Source organism: Cryptomeria japonica, chromosome 1, assembly GCF_030272615.1.
Source record: "Cryptomeria japonica chromosome 1, Sugi_1.0, whole genome shotgun sequence".
NCBI lineage: Eukaryota > Viridiplantae > Streptophyta > Pinopsida > Cupressales > Cupressaceae > Cryptomeria > Cryptomeria japonica.
Window position 1 is genome coordinate 105,584,611 of NC_081405.1, and position 20,810 is coordinate 105,605,420.

General features: G+C 41.0%; 1 protein-coding gene across 2 annotated transcripts in view; it reads left to right on the top strand.

The window, feature by feature from the left end:
* Positions 1-20,810, top strand: part of LOC131040649 (enhanced ethylene response protein 5) — a 128,291-nt gene that overhangs the window by 82,700 nt on the left and 24,781 nt on the right. For both annotated transcript variants that reach the window (XM_057973605.2, XM_057973604.2), the window contains exons 8-9: positions 20,374-20,435; positions 20,708-20,795. In XM_057973605.2, coding sequence (XP_057829588.1) covers positions 20,374-20,435; positions 20,708-20,795 — 150 coding nt within the window. The remainder of the gene's footprint in view (positions 1-20,373; positions 20,436-20,707; positions 20,796-20,810) is intronic.

The following is a 20,810-nucleotide window of genomic DNA, read 5'->3' on the forward strand; positions in this document are numbered from 1 at the left end:
GTGTCGGTGCAATCCCCTTCCTCCGTGATATTTTCCTCCTTACGTGGTTGGCTCTGCGTTGTAATTTCCTGTGCTATAATTTTTCCTTTCTGCGTATTAGTGCGGCTGCGTATGTGTTTTTATGGTTGTGCGTGGGGGTTTTATGTTGGAGTGCGTGGTATCCACCGGCGGTGGTCCATTGTCGGTGTTGCCACCGCCAGTGGTCCCACCACCGGTGTTACCACCGCCGGTGTTGCCACCGCACGGTGTTGCCACCGCCTGTGGTCCCACCGTACGGTGATTCCACTGTTGGTGGTCCCACCATACGGTGGTTCCACCGTGGCTTCTTTTTTTTTCTTCGACCGTACGGTCAAATGTGTGCGACTGTACAGGTTTTTTTTTTTGGTTTAATTTTAAATTCCGACCGTATGGTTAACTGTGTATGACCGTACGGGTTTTTTTTTTTTTTTTTTAAAATTATTTCTGCTAGAGGTTCCGGGATCGGTTGCCCGTTCGTGGTACTGTTTTAATTTCGACCCATTGACAGCGTCTGGTATCTTCTTCTCGTTGAGCGTCCACAACTTAATTGCCCCGTTGGTATTGACCTCGCGTACCTTGAAGGGCCCTAGCCATCGCACTTTAAATTTTCCTGGTTTGATTTCGTTCCTCCCATTGAATTTCAACACTAATTGCCTAGGAGTAAACTTCATTCGCCGAAGGTGCTTGTCGTGCCAGACCTTTCGTCTTTGCTAGGTTGCCTCTGTGGCCCATTGTGCCATCATTCTTTTTTCGTCCAACTTGCTTAAGGCATACAGTCTCTCCCTCAGGCTCTCCATATCCCCGAGTTTGTTCTCTACTGCAATGCGAAGGCTTGGCACCATGAATTCCACTGGCACCACAGCTTCCTGCTCGTACATGAGTTGGAACAAAGTCTGACCCGTGGTCACCTTGTAAGTTGTTCTGTAGGCCCATAGTACAGAGGGTAACTTCTCTTCCCAATCTTCTTTTTCTACTCGGCAGGACTTGCAAATTACCGATACCAATATTTTGTTCGTGGCCTCGGCCTGGCCATTGGCACGTGGGTAGTACGGGCTCGATAATGAGTGAAAATTCTTAAACTCTGAGGTCAACAGCTGTATGACATGGTTCACGAAGTGGCCCCCCCCGTCACTGGTCAACTGAATAGGTATACCATATCGCGTAATGATTTGTTCGTATATAAATTTAGCCGTTCTTACTGCGGAGTTATTCGGGAGAGCCCTCGCCTCCACCCACTTAGTCAAGTATTCTGTCGCAACCACAATGTACCGACACCGTCCTGTGCGGCTAGCCTTAAGAGGCCCTGCAAAGTCGAGTCCCCATCGTTCGAAGAGTTCCTGTGCGTGCGACGGGTTGAGGGGCATGAAGTCCCGCTTCAGAGGTTTGCCTGCCCGTTGGCAAGTTTTGCACCTCACGACCCACTCCCTGGCGTCGTGATGTACGGTTGGTCACCACAGTCCTGCCAGAAGCACCTTGCGGGCTGTAGTGTCTGGGCCCATATGTCCACCTGCGGGTCCTTCGTGTGCCTCCCTTAATACACTCGAGATTTCTTCCTCCATGACACAACGCCTTAATACCTGGTCCGGCCCCATTTTGTAGAGTAAACCGTTGATGAGCGAAAAAGTCTTGCTCCTTAATACGAGCTTTCTCCGTTCCCCTAGAGGCATACCCTCCGGAAATTGGGACGTCGACAAGTACTCTCCAATCTTCTTGTACCACGAAGGAAGTACAGCTATTTGGAACAAGTGCGCATCCTGAAAATCATCATTTACTCCCTCTAGAGGTTCCCCCGACTTAATCCGGGACAGTTGATCGGCTATGACATGACTTCGCCCTGGTCTTACCACAATTGAAAATGTGAACTCCTGTAGTAGCAATAGCCAACGGTTTATCCTCCCCTGGATAATAGGCTTGTTTACCAAGTACATGAGTGCCTGGTGGTCTATGTAAAATGTGAATGGTATAGCCAGTAGGTAATGACGGAATTTCTGTACGGCATAGACCATGCCGAGGGCTTCGCGTTCTGTGGTACTGTAGTTCTTTTCAGCCTTTGAGAGCAACCTGCTCGCAAAATAAACGAGGTGGTCCAACCCGTGTCCTACCTGGGCTAATGTAGCCCCGATGGCATAATTTGAGGCATGCACGTGAACGTGGAATTCCTTATCCCAATTCGGGTATGCCAGTATGGGTGCTCCCATCAACCTCGTCTTTAGCTCTTCAAAGGCCTTGCTCTGTGGCTCTGTCCAGATGTATGGTTCCCCTTTTCGTGTCAACCTATCCAACGGGTGGGACACCTCAGCGAAGTTCTTGATGAACCTCCTGTAGTACCCCACATGACCAAGGAAGGACTTTATCCCTGTGACGTCCGTAGGAGGTTCCATTTCTACTATTACCCGAATCTTGTCTGGGTCCGTTTTCAATCCTTCCTTACACACAATGTGTCCAAGCAATCTTCCCTGTGGTACCATGAATCTACATTTCTTTGGATTGAGGGCCAACCGTGCCCTTCGACATCTCTCTAGGCACTCCCCGAGGGTTTTTAGGTGGATGTCCGGTCCGCTGTAAATAGACCAATCGTCCAGGAAGGCCTTGAAGTTCCCCACCGACATCTTGTCGAAGATGTGCAAGATGATGCGCTGAAAGGTGGTGGGTGCATTGCATAGACCGAAGGGCATTCGGTTGTATGCATACACGCCGTCCTCCACCACGAAGGTTGTTTTCAACTTATCCTCCTCTGCAATGGATATCTGGTTGTACCCAGAGAACCCATCCACGAAGGAATAGATTTCATGTCCAGCTACTTCCTCCAAGATGCTATCGGTGAAGGGTATGGGAAACGGGTCTTTAATAGTGACAGCGTTTAGGCACCAAAAGTCTATACATATCCGGATCTGATTGGCCTCTTTCTGGAGGGAAATCACAATGGGAGACACCCATTCGCTTGTCTGCACTTTGAAGATTATGCCCGCTTCCAACATTCGCTCAATTTTGTCGTTCACTCGTGCAGCATAATTTTTGTTCATACGGTAAGGCCGCTTCCTTACCGGTTGGGCTCCCGGTACCATGCGGTGTACACATAACTCTGGGGGCACGCCCTTCAGGTCTTTGTACGTCCATGCAAAGATATCCTTGTATTCAAGGAAAATTTTGAAGGCTGCGACCTTCAAGACTGGATTCCAGTCATCTCCGACAAGGATGATCTTGGGGTCACTCGTCCCCCCAAGATTTGTCTCCTTTAAATTGGCTTCTTGATATTTAATGGGCTCCCCCTTCGGGAATTGGTGTGCCGGCGTCTCATTCACCGAGGCCTCCCCTTCCTTGTACTCGCCATATTCTGGGGGAAATATATCTGGTTCTTCCTCGATGCTCAATACATTGCACGAGGGTGTAAATAATTTATAATCTCCCATTTGCCAATGGAAGAGGCCATTCAAGGAGTCCCCATCGTCCCCTGAGCATGTCTCCAGTTCTAACACCCCTTCGTCGCTAGGCTCCATGTGGCATCCGTCTCCGCCCTCCCCCAATTGGTCTCCCTTAGATTTCGAGTCGGAGGAGGATGCTAACTCCTCACTCACCATCTGCGTACGAAGATCGATCACGTACTTCCTCCCCACGTTTTCCAAGGAAAGAGTATTTCGCTTCTAGTTATGGTTCGCTTTTGTTGCAATGAGCCACCCACGCCCAAGAATGGCTTCATACCCTTTCTGCTTCAGGGGAATTACTACAAAATCCAGCACGAATGGCTGCATGCCAATCATCACCTGCTGGCCCATGAGGGTACCAAGGGGTTTAATCCCGTGTTGATCTGCCCCTAGTAGGTTGAACATGGGGGGCGACAACGTAGGCTTTCCCATTTTTTTCCATGTCGCTTCTGGGAGCACATTTACTCCTGATCCTCCGTCCACAATAGTGTGTCAAGGTAGTCCCCAGTATGCCCATTTCTACCACCGCTGGTTGGCGTCTGCTGTTGACTACCAACAACATGGGGTCGACCGTGGGGCTTACGACCTCCCTTAACACGGGGTCGGCTGTGGGGCTCACGACCTCCCTCATTTTCACTTGTGAGGGTACGAAGTTTAAGATAGCCGTTTTTAACTGCGGCATGGTCTCAAGGAGGTCTTGAATCCTCATGGGTACCTCCATCTGCAGTATTTGCCGTAAGATTTTCTCTTCTCCCCTCGTCCGTGGCAGACTTGCAGTTTGGTGGCTGTTCTGTCCTTGTGCGGCCATTTCCTTTGTGATCTCGTCTCTTGCTTCCCGCACTCTCTCGGTCTCCGTGTGGGGGTTTGGGTATGTAACCTTTTTGGCCTGTGCCCTTGTGATTGCCAACACTTCTGCCTTCGTGGGTTCTATGTTTAGAAGGTTTACACCAGGCTTCGGGCAATTTGCGTCCTCATGGTCGCCTGGCCCACACCATCGGCAGAGGTGCTGAGGGGTGGCTTCCTTTATGCAATCGCGGGCGAAGTGTTCCCATTGATTGCAGGCCCTACATTGGATCATTGGCCGGCCCTTGGCGTCATACTAGATCCGGTTTCTGTTATTGTTATTGTTGTTATTTCTTCCACCGCCGTGCCTGTTATCCCGGTATCCTCTAGATGATGTCGTTGTGTTAGTTTGTTGGCCCGTACCCGCTGGTGCGGATGTTGTGGCCTTCTCCGTGAACAGCACCTGGTTCATTTGCGTACTTCGGGTTTTCATGTTGTATGGGCACTCCTTGGTGGAGTGTCCCATCACTTGGCAAATCTCGCAGAATGCCTTCTTCGGGCAAGTACCCTTTGTATGCCCCTCCTCTTTGCACTCAGTGCACCATATGTCCCCTTCGGTCCGACCAGTGCTTCTCATTGTTTTGAATTCCCTCCTCATTCGCTCCATGTCTTTTTGGAGCGCTTGCACCTGTTTGCCAGCCTCGCCATCGCTACTGCTTTCCTGTGAAGAGTCATCCTCCTCGGACGAGCTATCCTTCTTCTTTTTTTTCTTCGATGTCTTGGTTTCGCTCTCAAGATCCATCGCTCTATTGTATGCGTCTTCGTACGATGTTGGTGGAACAATTTTCATCTTCTTTCGGATTCGAGTGTTTCAGTCCCTCCACGAACCATCTCTTTTTCAACCCATCCGCTGGTTGACTCTCCATTTTCCCCAACAGTTCCTTTAGCCGCTGACTATAGCTCGGATAGTCTCGTTCTTGTTCTGCTTTGTGCCATAGATTTCGGCGACTATTTCGTTGTCGTCTCTCAAGAGGCGGAACTCTATCCCAAACTCCTTCTTTAGGTCGGGCCATGTGCCGACTTTGGCCTTATCCATATCTGAGTACCAGTCTATGGCCACTCCGCTTAAAGTTGTTGGGAATTGTGTTAGCCATTCGTCTTGGTCGATAACTCCGTTCGCTGACCATATGGTTTCGCACGTTTGACAATGGCGGACGGGATCTTCCTTCCCGTCGCCGTTGAACTTCGGCAGTTTCTGTTTACTCGCCATTGATGGGGGTCGTCTCCCCTGAGATTGCTGTGGCTGTGTCTGAGCCCCTACGCCACTCCCTCCGGCGCCGGTGGTGTGTCCTGCGTGGGTGACTGGGGGTACGGTGTTTTGCCTGCCGTGTGTCGCACCTACAGCCGTATGGTTGTCCTCCCCTTCGTTCTCACCCGTGCCCACTCCTGGCTCCCTTTGGTGATCCTCACTTCATGGCATAAGGGATAAGTTTCTAAACTGATCCCGAGTCTCTTCGACTAGATTCCTTCGTAACCTTGTTTCCTCCAGAAACTCTTCGTGGCTTCTCACCATACGGTGTTCTGGCGACGCGTAGGAATTTCCCTCGGCTTCTGCACCCTCCGTGACACCTCCTTGGTTCCCTTCGGGCCACCCTTCGGTAGGTCGACCTTCGGCAAGTTGCCTCGGCCACCGTCTACGCTCTACTTGCTGTTCTAGAATCAAGGCCCTCTGCGCGGCCTCCCACTCGTCTGTTTCTGCTTTCTTATTTCTATCTTTGTTTAATCGGTTGGGCATTAATTGCCGTACATTTCCATAAATAACAACACATAAAACGAGAACACTCCTTCATTAATTTATTTCATCAGATACAACTAGTGTCAATATTATGACATCTTATTCAATTATAGAATGTTCTTTTATCCCTCTAGGATTTGGGGTTCAATTTTCTCTTGGCATCGTGCCATCACGCTCTGCTTCTCGACGGCTGTTTTCTTCGTACTGTTGGAGGATTCGTTGGCATCGCTCTTCTCGGGCAATCTCCTCCAAGCGAGCTTGTTGTGCCAGCGATGCCTGTGCAAGCAACTGGGGGAGGTGGTTCATCAACCGATTTACTGCCGAGCTAACTTCCAGTGCTGTCCACACGACACTTGGTGGGATTTCAGCCTCCGTGGCCTCTCGTCGGACGTAGGTCTCGATGGCTACCTGGAGCAGGATTGAAAATTCCCTCGTCGTAGTGTCTTCTCCGCTGTAGAGCTCTGTTTGCGCGTCGTCGGCCTCTGGGTTTATCTCACCAACGGGTAGGCCCATTGTGTTCGTGCGCCATCCGCTTCTTCCGTTCCCGAGTATGTCTAGGCAACAACGCCAAATGTTTGCCCTCTCGGGTGAATAACTTAAAACATACATAAAAAACACATAATGCAGAGTAATAATGCCATAGATATCATATGCAATATAAGAGATGTTATTCCCTTCATAATAATTGTTCTTCCCAAGTTACATTCGAAAGTATATAAAGATACCGAGGGGGTGCGAGCGCCAACCGTCGCACCGCAACTGCCACCGCTCGGTTGCCAACTAACCAACACAATTACAACTTAATTAACTAGTTTTATTTCTGTGTACAATATTGCCGCCAACAAAGAGCATTTATTGCATTTCTAAAGTAGGGGAAAGATAGTGGAGAGTGGTGGGTTGTGAACAAGGAGGGAGGTGAAAAAGCAGTAATAGATTCGAAACTCTATAAAAGACAGAATGCTCCAAAAGGGAGAGGATTGAAGCTGCAGGGTGGTGCCGTTTGTTGAGGATTTAATGGTTTATGTAAGAAGAAATCATTTAAATCAATAAAATTCATATACGGTTGAATGTGTTAAATCTCTATAGTAAGTGGGTTCATGAGTAAACCATCATCTACTAGCTTCTTTTTAGAAGATGCCATATAATTCTTCCAATTTAAGGCATGCAAATGAAATCTTTTCGTATCTCATTAATATTATGTGTTCTAAAATAAACGTCCATTTGATTTCTCCCTTTATCTAGCAAGTTAGCATCTATTTGTTCTTCAAAACTTTTTAGTTTTCACTTTTGTTTCAACTTTGAAAGGAGCTTGTTCAGATTTTGCTTTTACTATTGGAGGCTGATATTTTTCACCCATGAATTCTTCTTTCAGACCTAAATGAAATTCATCTCTTATGCTAAATTTTGTGGTAAGTCATGATCTACCTTATCTATGGATGCTAGCTTAGAGCTTTTGTTGCATGACAATGACATCTTGGGACTTCATTCCTCTTTTGATGCTTGTTTCTAATGCAATCATTCTCTTGGAAAGATTTTCTTCGCTTTCTTTCGCAATCTCTCTTACTATGTGATTCCACCATCGTACAAATCAACCCACTATCTTCCTCAAGAATAAGCTTTTATACCAATATGATCTGTAAACTCAAGAACACATACATGGTAGAATTTGAAAAATAACAAACTTGAGTTCTGCTTGAATTTAAATTTCAAGATGCAGTTTTTAATGCTTTTATATTGTTTAGAAACCTTAGAATTAGTGTAGTATGATCTGGAAAACATGAACAGAATTTAAGAATATAAGCAACTACAAACAATAATTGGAAGAAATCACAATACAATGGGCTCACAAATTTTAGCTTGAAAATTTCAATCTGGGGGAAACTAGTTGGAAGTAGCAATAGCTTAACTCGATATTTTTTTGGCTAAAAAATAGTTGAAAAAATTAAGATAAGTTCTCTTTGTTGTTTGTTCACACAAGTGACTTTTTTCACCCTTCTTCTATGTATAATTAACTCAGTCTTAGTCACTCATAACATCTTCTCGGCAACAGCTCAACTCCCTTGATAATTTTTGGCTAAAGAATAATTGAAAAAATTAAGATAAGTTCTCTTTGTTGTTTGTTCACACAAGTGACTTTTTTCACCCTTCTTCTATGTATAATTAACTCAGTCTTAGTCACTCATAACATCTTCTCCCTACAATTGGATGCATGTCTCATCTATAATGCCCAGGGAATGTTCTTTTCTGCACTGTAAGGCTTTCAAAACATGTCAGAACCGAAGAGACATTGCTATGTTGCTGTTGCTCTACCTGCAAATCTTCTCCAGGGAAAAGTACCACATAAGAATACTGATGGTTACCAAACTGCACTGGCAGCAACTAAATCGTCCCTTGTGTTCACTGGCAGTTACACAATTGTTCTATCAGTTATGAAACCGTCTATACAACTGATCCATTGGTTATGAAACCACCCCCTGCATTTACCAGCAGCTATGCAATCGATCTGTCAGTTATGAAACTGTTCCCTACATTCACCCATGGTTTCATCACCATAGTAAAAAAATTCTCTTTGTAAAGACCTATTGCAAACTAATTCTGGTTGATTGATGGAGGGGTTTTAGTTTTCCTTGATCCATAGGAATTATTGGATAGTGAAAACAGCTTGTGTTGGTTGGATTTGCTCTTTTTTTTTGCCAAATAATTGTATCATCATTACAATGAATGGTTGTTTAACCAAAGATTAATGTGTGCCAGTGTACATGTCTCAATTTTAAAATCAGGATTTGTGAAATGGCAATTGTTTATCCTGTTTCTCGTCTCTTACAATGTAAGCATTTGCCTAATGAAAATATTTTATTGCATAAAAAATAATCTGCAATTAACTAACACATTGTTGTTTTTTAATTTCTAGAACTTAAATTTTTTGAAAATTGGTGATTTTGTAATAGATTTTTGAGGAAACAAAAATAAAGCTAAGAAAACAAAATTCTCGAGGTCTTCCTTGTTGATGCATGATAGCTTCGGTAAGATAAATGATTGAATGAGAGATCAATGAAGTCTCTCATTCAATCATTTATCATATCCATAACTATGATAAAACCTTCAAGCAATTAATTCCTCTTTGATAGGCATTCTACATTTGCATATAAATAACCTATTCAGTTCGATCAAACCCTTAACATTGATAATCATACCATATCTTTTGTTTATGTTCATCGATTACTAAATCTTGCATTCCGATTTGTATCGATTAACATAATTGATAATAAATAAATGATTAATCAAAACACTGATTAATATCGGGTTGTATATGCTTCAATATATCGGGTGGCATGATAAAGGTTACCAATAGTTATCGGTTGTTAAGCGGAAGCCTACACCGATAGTTATCGGCTGTTAAGGCTAACCACATGCCGATAACTATCGGCTGTTAGTATTGTGCAAACACCGATAGTCATCGGTTGTTAAAGTATTTACACACCGATTGATATTAACAATGAACATACATTTGCTTGGTATTAACAAAGAGGCACGATCAAGTAATGTCTTGATGGGTCGTGACCGATCAAGGCATTGCTTGATCGTACCCCATTTGTTATATACTTATATTGAATGGCATTCGTGAGATAGGACATAGAAAATAACAAATGGTCCTCTCACCTGCCACAAACAAGAAGATAGTCAGATTCATATATTAATTCAGTAATATATATAACAAGATCATTTTAAATAGAATATAACTTGCATATTGAATGTAAATTGAACATCATTTACATGGTATCAGAGCTATAGTTAAATTGAACCCGAGGCTGTTCAATTTGACGTAAAATTCAAATCAAGCATATATTCAACATCACAATCCTATCAATGGCTAGTGCTATCAGATTTGAAGACAGACTCGTAGGAGGTGACGACTTCTCCGCATGGAAATTCAGAATTCAAATGATTCTAAAAGAAAACAAAGTTGAATCATTTGTAAAGATTGAAACTAAAGAACCTGAGACTAAACCTAACAAATCAATTTGGAAAGAAGGAAATGATAAGGCTATCAAAATCATAGTTGATGGGGTAAGGAACAACATTATGCCCATTATAAAGAAATATGAAACAACCTTCAACATGTTCAAAGCACTTGAAGACGCTTTTGAAATATCGAATGCCAGTAGAACCTTGGCTCTAAAAAGAGAGATAAATCACATAGCCATGATAAAAGGAGAATCAGTCAATGCCTACTTCATGCGAATATCTACCCTAAGGGATGAACTGGCAACCCTTGGATATGAGATCCAAAGCAAAGAATTAACCCTCATTGCTTTAGATGGGTTGCCTAGCATCTGGGAAACATTCGTCCAAGGCATCAGTGCAAGGGATAACTTCCCAAAATTCGATAGGCTAAAGGCTGACTGTCTCCAAGAGGAATCAAGGCAAAATAAGAAAGGGATCAAACAAAAGAATATAGATGAAGATCTTCAAGTTCTAAATACGAACTCAAACAAGAAAGGCAAGCAGAAGCAATTTAGGAAGAGAAAAGGTCGTCACGGCAAGAACTCCTTCAAGAAGGAGCTCTCTCAAATTCAGTGTTACAGATGTGACAAATTTGGGCACTATGTTGCCAAATGTCCAGAAAGAGCTAAACAAGCCACATTTGCCAAAACAGGAAAATCCAAAAGGGAAGAGGACTCCGAGAAGTATGTGCTCTATTCAACACTCACAAATCAAGCATCAAACAAAGTGAACTCTTGGGTGATCGATAGTGGCTTATCCAGACACATCACATGGTTCAGAGAAGTACTAGACTCCATGAAAGAGGAGAATGATGAGGAGGTAACCATCAGAGATGACTCTACACACCTTGTCAAAGGTGTTGGAAACTGCACCATCAAACTAAAGTTAGGTGTATCATTACAACTTAGAGGAGTGCTATATGTTCCAGGCATTAAGAGGAATCTAGTCTCAATATCAGCATTGGAGGACAATGGATACAAAGTTACCTTCATGGACAACAAAGTATTGGCTTGGCCAAAGAACTCATCCATGAAGAAAGCTAAAACAATTGGTCAAAGACAAGGCTATTTGTATGAGCTATGCATAGAGCCCAACTTAGCCCTAATTCATGAAACTACAGATGCCAATGAAATCTGGCATAGAAGACTAGGCAACCTAAATTTTAAAGCTTTATCATCAATGGGAGACCTTGTCACAGGTCTACCTAAGCTAAAGCAATATCATTCAAGGGCATGCACAGGATGTGCCCTAGGTAAAAATACTAAGGGTGTTTTTCAGAGTAGTACTAGGAAAACACGTAAAATTTTAGAGTTAGTTCATTCTGATGTATGTGGACCTATGTCTGTAAATTCATTGAGGGGATTTCTGTATTATGTAATATTTGTTGATGACTACTCTAGGAAAACCTGGATCTACTTTTTGAAATGTAAAGAATCAGAAGAGATCCTTAATAGGTTTAAAGAATTCAAATCACTAACAGAGAACTACTCAGGAAACAAAATTAAAACCCTAAGAACTGATAAGGGGGGGGGGAATACACATCAGAATTATTTAAAGAGTTTTGTAAAAATCTAGGGATTAAGAGGGAGTTAACAATACCTTACAACCCTCAACAAAATGGGATAGCAGAAAGAAAAAATAGGACAATCGTTGAAGCTGCCAAAGCTATGATTCTTGATCAGAATCTAAATATCTATCTTTGGGTAGAAGCAACTAGCACTGCTGTATATATTCAAAATAGATGTCCTCACTCTCATCTTGAAGATAAGACCCCTGAGGAAGTCTTTACTAAATCAAAACCGGATATAAGCCACCTTAGGATTTTTGGATGCCATGTCTATATTCATGTACCTAAGGAGAAAAGATTAAAATTAGAGCCTTCTGAAAAAAGGGAAATCTTTGTAGGATATAGTGAAACCTCCAAAGCCTACAGGATATATACACCTGGTCAAAATAATATTGAACTAAGTAGGGATGTGATCTTTGAAGAAAACTTAGCCTTCAAAAGAGCCCAAAGCTCTCTAGATCTTGAAGTCTATATCCCCACCCCTAGCTTAGATAGAGATCCTACTCTTGAGTTTCAAAGGGAGAATCCTGAGGAAACTATGAGTGAAACTCAAAGTCCTCCTAGAGAAAACCTTAAGAAAAGACCACTATGGGCAACCAAAATTGTAGAAGAAGCTCAGAAGTTTGTTGCTCCTTTAGGAACCTTAAGAGAAAGCAAAAGGCCTAATAAATTCACTAGCTATGTTGCCCTTATGAATGATCTCTCTAAAGCCGAACCAAACAATGTATCAGATGCACTTGAACATCAAGTATGGAAGGATGCCATGTTTGAAGAGTATCGGTCCATTATGACAAATGATGTTTGGGAGATTGTTCCTAGGCCAACTAAGAAATCTGTGGTTTCATCTAAATGGCTTTTCAAGATCAAACATGCTGCAGACGGCAGTATTGAAAACCACAAGGCCAGATTTGTAGCTAGAGGGTTCTCACAAAGGGAAGGAATAGATTATGAAGAAACTTTTGCACCTGTTGCCAGGTATACATCAGTAAGAGCTGTATTAGCCATTGCAGCAGCAAAGGGGTGGAAGGTACACCAAATGGATTTAAGACATCTTTTCTAAATGGTGAGATCTTAGAAGAAGTCTACCTAGAGCAACGTGAAGGTTTTGAAATTCATGATGCAGAGTCTCATGTGTGTAGACTCAAGAAAGCTCTCTATGGGCTCAAACAGGCTCCCAGGGCTTAGTATGAAAGAATTGACACCTATCTCTCAGGACTAGGCTTCTCCAAAAATGATGCAGATCCTAATCTCTACTACAAAAGAAATAAAGGTGATATGCTAATATTGATTTTATATGTTGATGACTTATTAATCACAGGAGATGATCACCTTATAGATCAATGCAAGAAAGATCTATCCAAAGAATTTGATATGAAGGACTTAGGACTCCTTCATTACTTCTTAGGATTGGAAGTATGGTAGAATTCTGACAACATTATACTAAACCAAGGAAAATACACCTTGGATATTTTGAAGAGATTCGAAATGCTAAACTGTAGACCCATGACCTCTCCTATGGAAACCAATTTACATAAACTTAAAGAAGCAGCAGCAGAGTCACAACCCACTGATCCTACTCAATACAGACAGATGATTGGGTCCCTGATGTACTTGGTAAATACAAGTCCAAATATCTGTTATGCAGTTAATGCTCTAAGTTAGTTTATGTGTGAACTGAAGGAGATACACCTGGTTGCAGTAAAACACATTATGAGATACCTACAAGGTACCCTAAACCTTGGTCTCAAATATGAGAAAGTTGATATAGACCTACATGGATTTACAGATTCAGATTGGGCTGGAAGTGTGACAGACAAGAAAAGCACTTCAGGGTGTTGCTTCAATCTAGGTTCCGCTATGATATCTTGGATCAACAGGAAGCAGTCTTCTGTTGCTCAAAGCTCCACCAAGGCAGAATACATTGCAGCTTCTATGGCTGCCTGAGAGGCAGTATGGCTTAGGAAGTTGCTTGTGGGGTTGTTTGGAGAACCTATGAAACCCACTGTTATACACTGTGACAACCAGAGCTGCATAAAACTTTAAGTAAATCTAGTGTTTCATGACAGATCCAAGCATATTGAGATTCCATACCACCATGTGCGAGATATGGTAGATAGGAATGCAATCCAACTAGAATATGTTTGTACAGGAGATCAGACTGCAGATATTTTGACCAAACCTCTTTCTAGAGTGAAGGTTGATCACTTTAGAAAAGGTTTAGGTATGATAGAAAGGTAATCTGCTTTGTAATCTGTATTTGCATATCTATAAGATGTTTACTGTGTAAACCTCTTTGTCATGATAGGACATTTTTGGATTTTACCCTTGGGTTCATACCTAAGAGGTGACGATCTCTCAAGATAATGAACACTTGTATGGAGACATTATAAGGTGACGATCTTATAATGTCCAAACCAGTTATCATGTTGGATCTCTGGTGTGTCATGGATGTGCCATGATTGTGTTGTGATAAAACATTTGTATAAAGTGTTAGTGCACATATCACAACTTGGATAAGATGAGAAGTTAATCCTCCTCATATGATTATCCTTAAGTATTGCGTGTGTAGGCAATACTGATATCACATGCTTAAGTGATATCCTATTAATCACAAGATTGACGTGATGGACTTCGGTATCACGTGTTTAGGTGATACTTCATATCATGTGATTAGGTGGTATGATTTTCTAGAATGCCTAAAATGCTAACTATCATTTGAATTGTGATGCTTGAATATATTGTTTACATTCATCTTACCTAGCTAAGAGGGAGTGTTAATGCATGATAGCTTCGGTAAGATAAATGATTGAATGAGAGATAAATGAAGTCTCTCATTCAATCATTTATCATATCGATAACTATGATAAAACCTTCAAGCAATTAATTCCTCTTTGATAGCCATTCTACATTTGCATATAAATAACCTATTCAGTTCGATCAAACCCTTAACATTGATAATCATACTATATCTTTTGTTTATGTTCATCGATTACTAAATCTTGCATTCCGATTTGTATCGATTAACATAATTGATAATAAATAAATGATTAATCAAAATACCGATTAATATCGGGTTGTATATGCTTCAATATATCGGGTGGCATGATAAAGGTTACCGATAGTTATCGGTTGTTAAGCCTACACTGATAGTTATCAGCTGTTAAGGCTAACCACATGCCTATAACTATTGGCTGTTAGTATTGTGCAAACACCGATAGTCATCGGTTGTTAAAGTATTTACACATCGATTGATATTAACAATGAACATGCATTTGCTTGGTATTAACAAAGAGGCACGATCAAGTAATGTCTTGATCGGTCATGACCGATCAAGGCATTGCTTGATCGTACCCCATTTGTTATATACTTATATTGAATGGCATTCGTGAGATAGGACATAGAAAATAACAAATGCTCCTCTCACCTGCCACAAACAAGAAGATAGTCAGATTCATATATTAATTCAGTAATATATATAACAAGATCATTTTAAATAGAATATAACTTGCATATTGAACGTAAATTGAACATCATTTACATTGCTGTTGTTGTGTAGCGGCAGGAGATCTTTCTCCATTTAAATAAATCCATGTATGAGGCCGACCCTTGTGTGTGGGACCTCCACTTAAATAATAGTAAATCATTTTTATATCCTTGTATGAGGCCGACTAAAGAGAAGCAACGCCTCCATTTAAACAATATTTTAATGTAGCTGACTTGACAAGAGGTCGCACCATTTATTATTGAAAAGTCGTCTCTCTTGAGGCCAACTATTATAAAGAGGCACCAAGAATTGTATATAAGGATGACGATCCTTATTCATTTGATGATTCAATTCAATTGAAGTCAGATCCAACACATTGAAGACAAGTTCGCATCATAGAAGAGCAATTCGCACTCAAGGAAAATATTGATAATCTTCAGCATATTATCATATTGCTTCAGATCGATATTCAGCAAGGAGATCTACATCTGCTGTATTTCGCACCTAGGAGAAGTGCCCTTATTCATCATTAATCGACCTTGAGTTTGGCCATATTGTAAATGCAGATTTCTGTATTATTTATTCAATAATATAAGAGATATTATTGGCTGGGTTCTTCTCCCTCTAGGAGGAGGGTTTTCCCAAGATACTTGCTGTGTTAAAGTGTTTATCATTTCTGTATTTTTGCTTATTTCACATCTGATCATAAAACCAACATGGTATCAAAGCCAAGTTTAGAAAAGATCTGATCAGATTTGGCTAAGCAGTGGAAGCCTTCAAGTTGTGAAGGTTCCTGAGAGGAAGAGGCAAAACGCTGGATCTGGATCTGAATTTGATACTTCAGTCAAGATATCAATAAGGGTTATTATTAAACCTTAGGCGTTTCAAGGGAGGACATTATCAGATTTTTTTTCATTTGCATCCTTCACCTGAATAATGGCTCCTTGAAGGAGAACAAGTGGTTCTTATTTTTGGCAAGAGCGACTATATATGAGATGCAATGATTCAAGGTTTGCTCAGGATTTGGTCATATAAGGTAGCGATTGTGACCTTCATAAGCGATTTATCTCAGACATGCTATGACTTCATCAGCGATATTAGCAATTTGGCGATCAGCCTGTGATTCGATGCCTTCTTATTTTACAAATTGATCACTTTGTTGATCAAATTGTTGGTGCGATTTGTTCTGATTCTCTGATATCGAATTACATACAACAAGCAATTGGTGACTACAAACAATCTTGATCAATCTGGAGGCAGTGACTATGATCCTTGATGCCAAGGAAGTTCATCTTAAGGGATCAGCGATTTGAGTTTAATTCGATGTCAGCAATTTCATCTCTATGCATCAGCGATTCTTATTTTGACATAAGCGATGCTATTCCAGACACTAAGCGATTTAAATCTTGATCGAATTTTAGTCATTTGAAGGTTGGGGATTTTCGTGATAACAATTTTATCTCATCTTATCCTGCGATTCCAAAGACATCAGCGAAATCGTCTCCACAAGCACAGCAGCTTCGGTCAAGGCAAAGGTCCCATCTAGAGATAAGTCAAATTTAGAATCGCAAGACACCATTGAGCAAGAACATAAGGGACCCAACATACAAGTTGGAAGCAAAAAGTTCTTCGGTAATAGAAGATGTTTTATTACTTCTAATGATTGCATGTGGCTACAATATAGTGATGAAGTCAAGAAGGAAAAGGCATCACTTATCAGATTCAAAGAGCCCAAATTGAAGGAAGATACACCAAATCATCCACTAAAATACCTAATGGTTAGCCATTGATCAATGAATGACTTGGTCAGCCCTAAGACGGGAGGTTTGAGTCACAAAAATGAAGATGCTGCAGGTATCTCAATTAATTCTCTTTCAGCAAAAGAGGTTGAGCGTCTTGTTTGTGGTCCAAGGTATGAGAAGACTTCAGATTTGTTGTTTCCTATGTCTCAGAAAATTACTTGTCATCATCTTGAAGGTGATACAACTCGCACTGAAGAGAATTTGTACTCTTTGATTTAAGTTTGACACTGTGCTTGCATATGGGATCCGGGTGATCTCTCGAGCGTCATCACCTTAGATGAGACATCTTTTGGTGGTTATGCTTGGTCTACTTTGAACCAGCATTGCATGGTATTTGACTTTTCATGGCTACCCTTGAGTAAAGAGTATTATCATGAGCATGATGGGATGATCCTAAATTGGGATGATTGTGCCAGATCAACAACGAGGCATGTCGAGGTTGTGTAGTGATGAGCCACCACATTACCTCATTGGTATTCGCTCACACTTCCCAAGCTGGTACAGACTATCTCTAAATATCTAATAACAGGACTCTGGTATGCCAACAGTCCAACGAAAGATTAAAGAATTTGAATGAGAAGCTAATAAAGAGGTAGAAGCAATATCAATATTAAATTGATCAAATGAAATGATCAATTTTGGACCTAAAGCCATTTGGAGAAATCAGTACCTAATCACAACCATTTTAGCGATTTTTTATTCAAAGTGCTTTGATTAGGTCAGCCTTGGATGGAAAGTTTGCATCAGCAAAGATGATTAAGAAGGATGAAGACATTAAGCATCGGTACACATAAATCGTGTCCTCCTGATTTGGAATTGCAGTCTATGACTCTTGCTATTGGAGCAAGTTGAGTAAAACAATGACATGTCTGAGAAGAGGACTAAGGTTCTGAGATTCTTCAATGAAGGAGTTCACTTCTAGAGGAATTTTTCTTTTGTAATCTCTGTATCGAGGCAGGGATCAAGAGGGAGTTATGTACTCAACAAAATGAAGTCCTATGTCTCTAGGATCGAGAGCGACTCACTGAGGAGAAGTGAAGGTGTTAGCTAAGTGGGTGTGTTGCAAGGCCAGGTGCTAAGTCCTTGGAAGACCTCTTTAGTTGCAGAGAACAAAATTGCACAAGACAATCAATCTGGATTTGACATTGGTAGCTCCGCAAACCTATTCAGAACAGGGTGATCTGGGATGAGGTCGAGAAGGACAATCCTAAACACTCGCAAGTTAGTAGTGGCAGAGGTATGCGTTGGAAACCGTTCCTCTAAGGCAAGCATTGCAGACAATTTTGGATGAGGAGGTCTGGAGGTTGATGCAAGTACTTGGAGCTTCAGAGGGAGTCACATCATCATGAAGTCTGTGTTAATGCATTTTTTCTCTGAGACGGAAAAATCTGAGGTGTTAGCTCTTGTTAATGCATTTTTTCTCTGAGACAGAGAAATTGAGGTGAAAGCCCTTGTCCATCTCTAAGACGAAGAGGTGGTTCTTTCCACCCTCTGGGAGTAGCCATGGTGGATGTCATGTTGAGTGACTCCATGACGATGTGTTTCTTTCCACCAATGGGATTAGCCATTGTGGACATCACGTTGAGAGACTCCGTGATGATTCTCTTGTACTTGTGTTTATCCACCCTCTGGGTTTAGCCATGGTGGACGTCATGTTGAGAGACTCCACGACGACATCACGTTGAGTGACTCCATGACGACATCACGTTGAGTGACTCCGTGATGGGCACTTGTGCACTTGTTTTCTTCCACTCATGGGAGTAGCCATGGTGGACATCATGTTGAGCGACTCCATGATGATATCATGTTGAGACACTCCATGATACTCTTTTCTTTAATGGGTGTAGCCATTACAAGTGTCAAGGAAAAATATCTCCCTAGCTAGGAGGGAGTGTTGTTATGTAGCGGCAAGAGATCTTTCTCCATGAGGCCGACCCTTGTGTGTGGCGCCTCCACTTAAATAATAATAATAATTCATTTTTATATCCTTGTATGAGGCTGACTTAAGAGAAGCACTGCCTCTATTTAAACAATATTTTATTGTAGCCGACTTGACAAGAGGTCGCACCATTTATTATTGAAAAGTCGTCTCTCTTGAGGCGAACTATTATAAAGAGGCACCATGAATTGTATATAAGGATGGCGATCCTTATTCATTTGATGATTCAATTCAATTGAAGTCAGATCCAACACATTGAAGACAAGTTTGCATCATAGAAGAGCAGTTCGCACTCAAGGAGAATATCGATAATATTCAGCATATTATCATATTGCTTCAGATCGATATTCAGCAAGGAGATCTACATCTGCTGTATTTCGCACCTAGGAGAAGTGCCCTTATTCATCATTAATCGACCTTGAGTTTGGCCATATTGTAAATGCAGATTTCTGTATTATTTATTCAATAATATAAGAGATATTATTGGCTGGGTTTTTCTCCCTCGAGAAGGAGGGTTTTCCCAGGATACTTGCTGTGTTAAAGTGTTTATCATTTCTGTATTTCTGCTTATTTCACATCTGATCTTAAAACTAACACTTCCAACAGGCCACATAAACATCCTAATTCAGGGGTAAACCCAAGTATCTCTAGGGGGGAGATTACCTGAAATCCATATCCCCAAAACTAATATAACAATGTTCTTTAGGAGTAACATTAAGGGACTGTGTGACGCCAGTATCAATCTTGATGAGATCTCTGATTAATAACTCCATAAAGTTTTTGTGAAACAGTGGTCATTGTAAGCATTCCCTCTCACATGGATATTCTAAAATAACATTGATGAAACATTGAAACTATAATTAGTATTTTAATCTTCATTCCAACACGAGGACTCTTCTAGCTAGGGAGAGCTCCTGGACGTGTATAATTCAAAGAATGGAAATAACAAGAGCAACTCTGATGATACTTTAATGGTGAAATCAAAAGACACATAAGTACATGATTAAATAAAATGATGCAAATCAAAAGTCTTATAGACCAATTTGGTCTAAAGGACATTAAAAGTTATCATCAGAATCATCATCATAAGGTATATTGTAATTCTAATATTGTATTCATAACATGTTTTTAATTTGAATCATTTCAGCCCCAAGTTTTATTTCAATGCTAAACTTTAAGTCTGTAGGGGGATATGTGCAGTGTAGGCATATAATACTGTTCATTTTGTATTGCTTCAAGGTTTCTAAAACCCAGGCTGGATTTAATCATCTGTAAGTTTTACCAAGGTCGAAATGATACTCCTTAATAGAGATGAATTCAATATAGGAATAAATTTATTCTTTGTAGACTCCACAAATCTTTTCCAGGTCAAACTTCAATTATGTATGGACGAAATTCAATGTTTTTCTAATTTAGTGCATTGTTTCTGTTTAGAATATTAATTTGGATGCTTTTCCTTTATAAGATCTTTTATTCCTTTTTGCCATCAGTATTTCAAATGTTTGATTTACTCAAATAATTAATATCTGTGAAATGTATTGTTTTCCTTGCCTAACAGGCAGATCAGAAACTAATGTATGCGCTAGTGCATTGCGATCCTCAGAATAAAGCAAACATAAGGTTTGATTCAGGTGTGCCAGCTCATGTAGATTGTTCTACTTTAGGATAGGATATAGTCCACAAGTGCCATTCTAAACAAAATGAACATTGCTTGGAGAAAATGTGAAGAGAAACATTGAGTAGTAGCTCTATATCCATACCAAATAATCTTACTCTTTTGGAAATTTCCTCTGTTTTATTTGCACGTAACAAGGTATAGAATATCTTTTTTTATGCATTGTATTGTTTCATGAAACTGGTTTTGCTAATTGATATCCATTTGTTGTAAGCAGGATGATTCTTAAGTACCTTGTTCCTGTTAAGCTTTCACTTGGTATATTGCCTAAAGAATGGCTTCTTCAGAAGTATAAGCTCCATGAGGTCAGTCATTTTCAG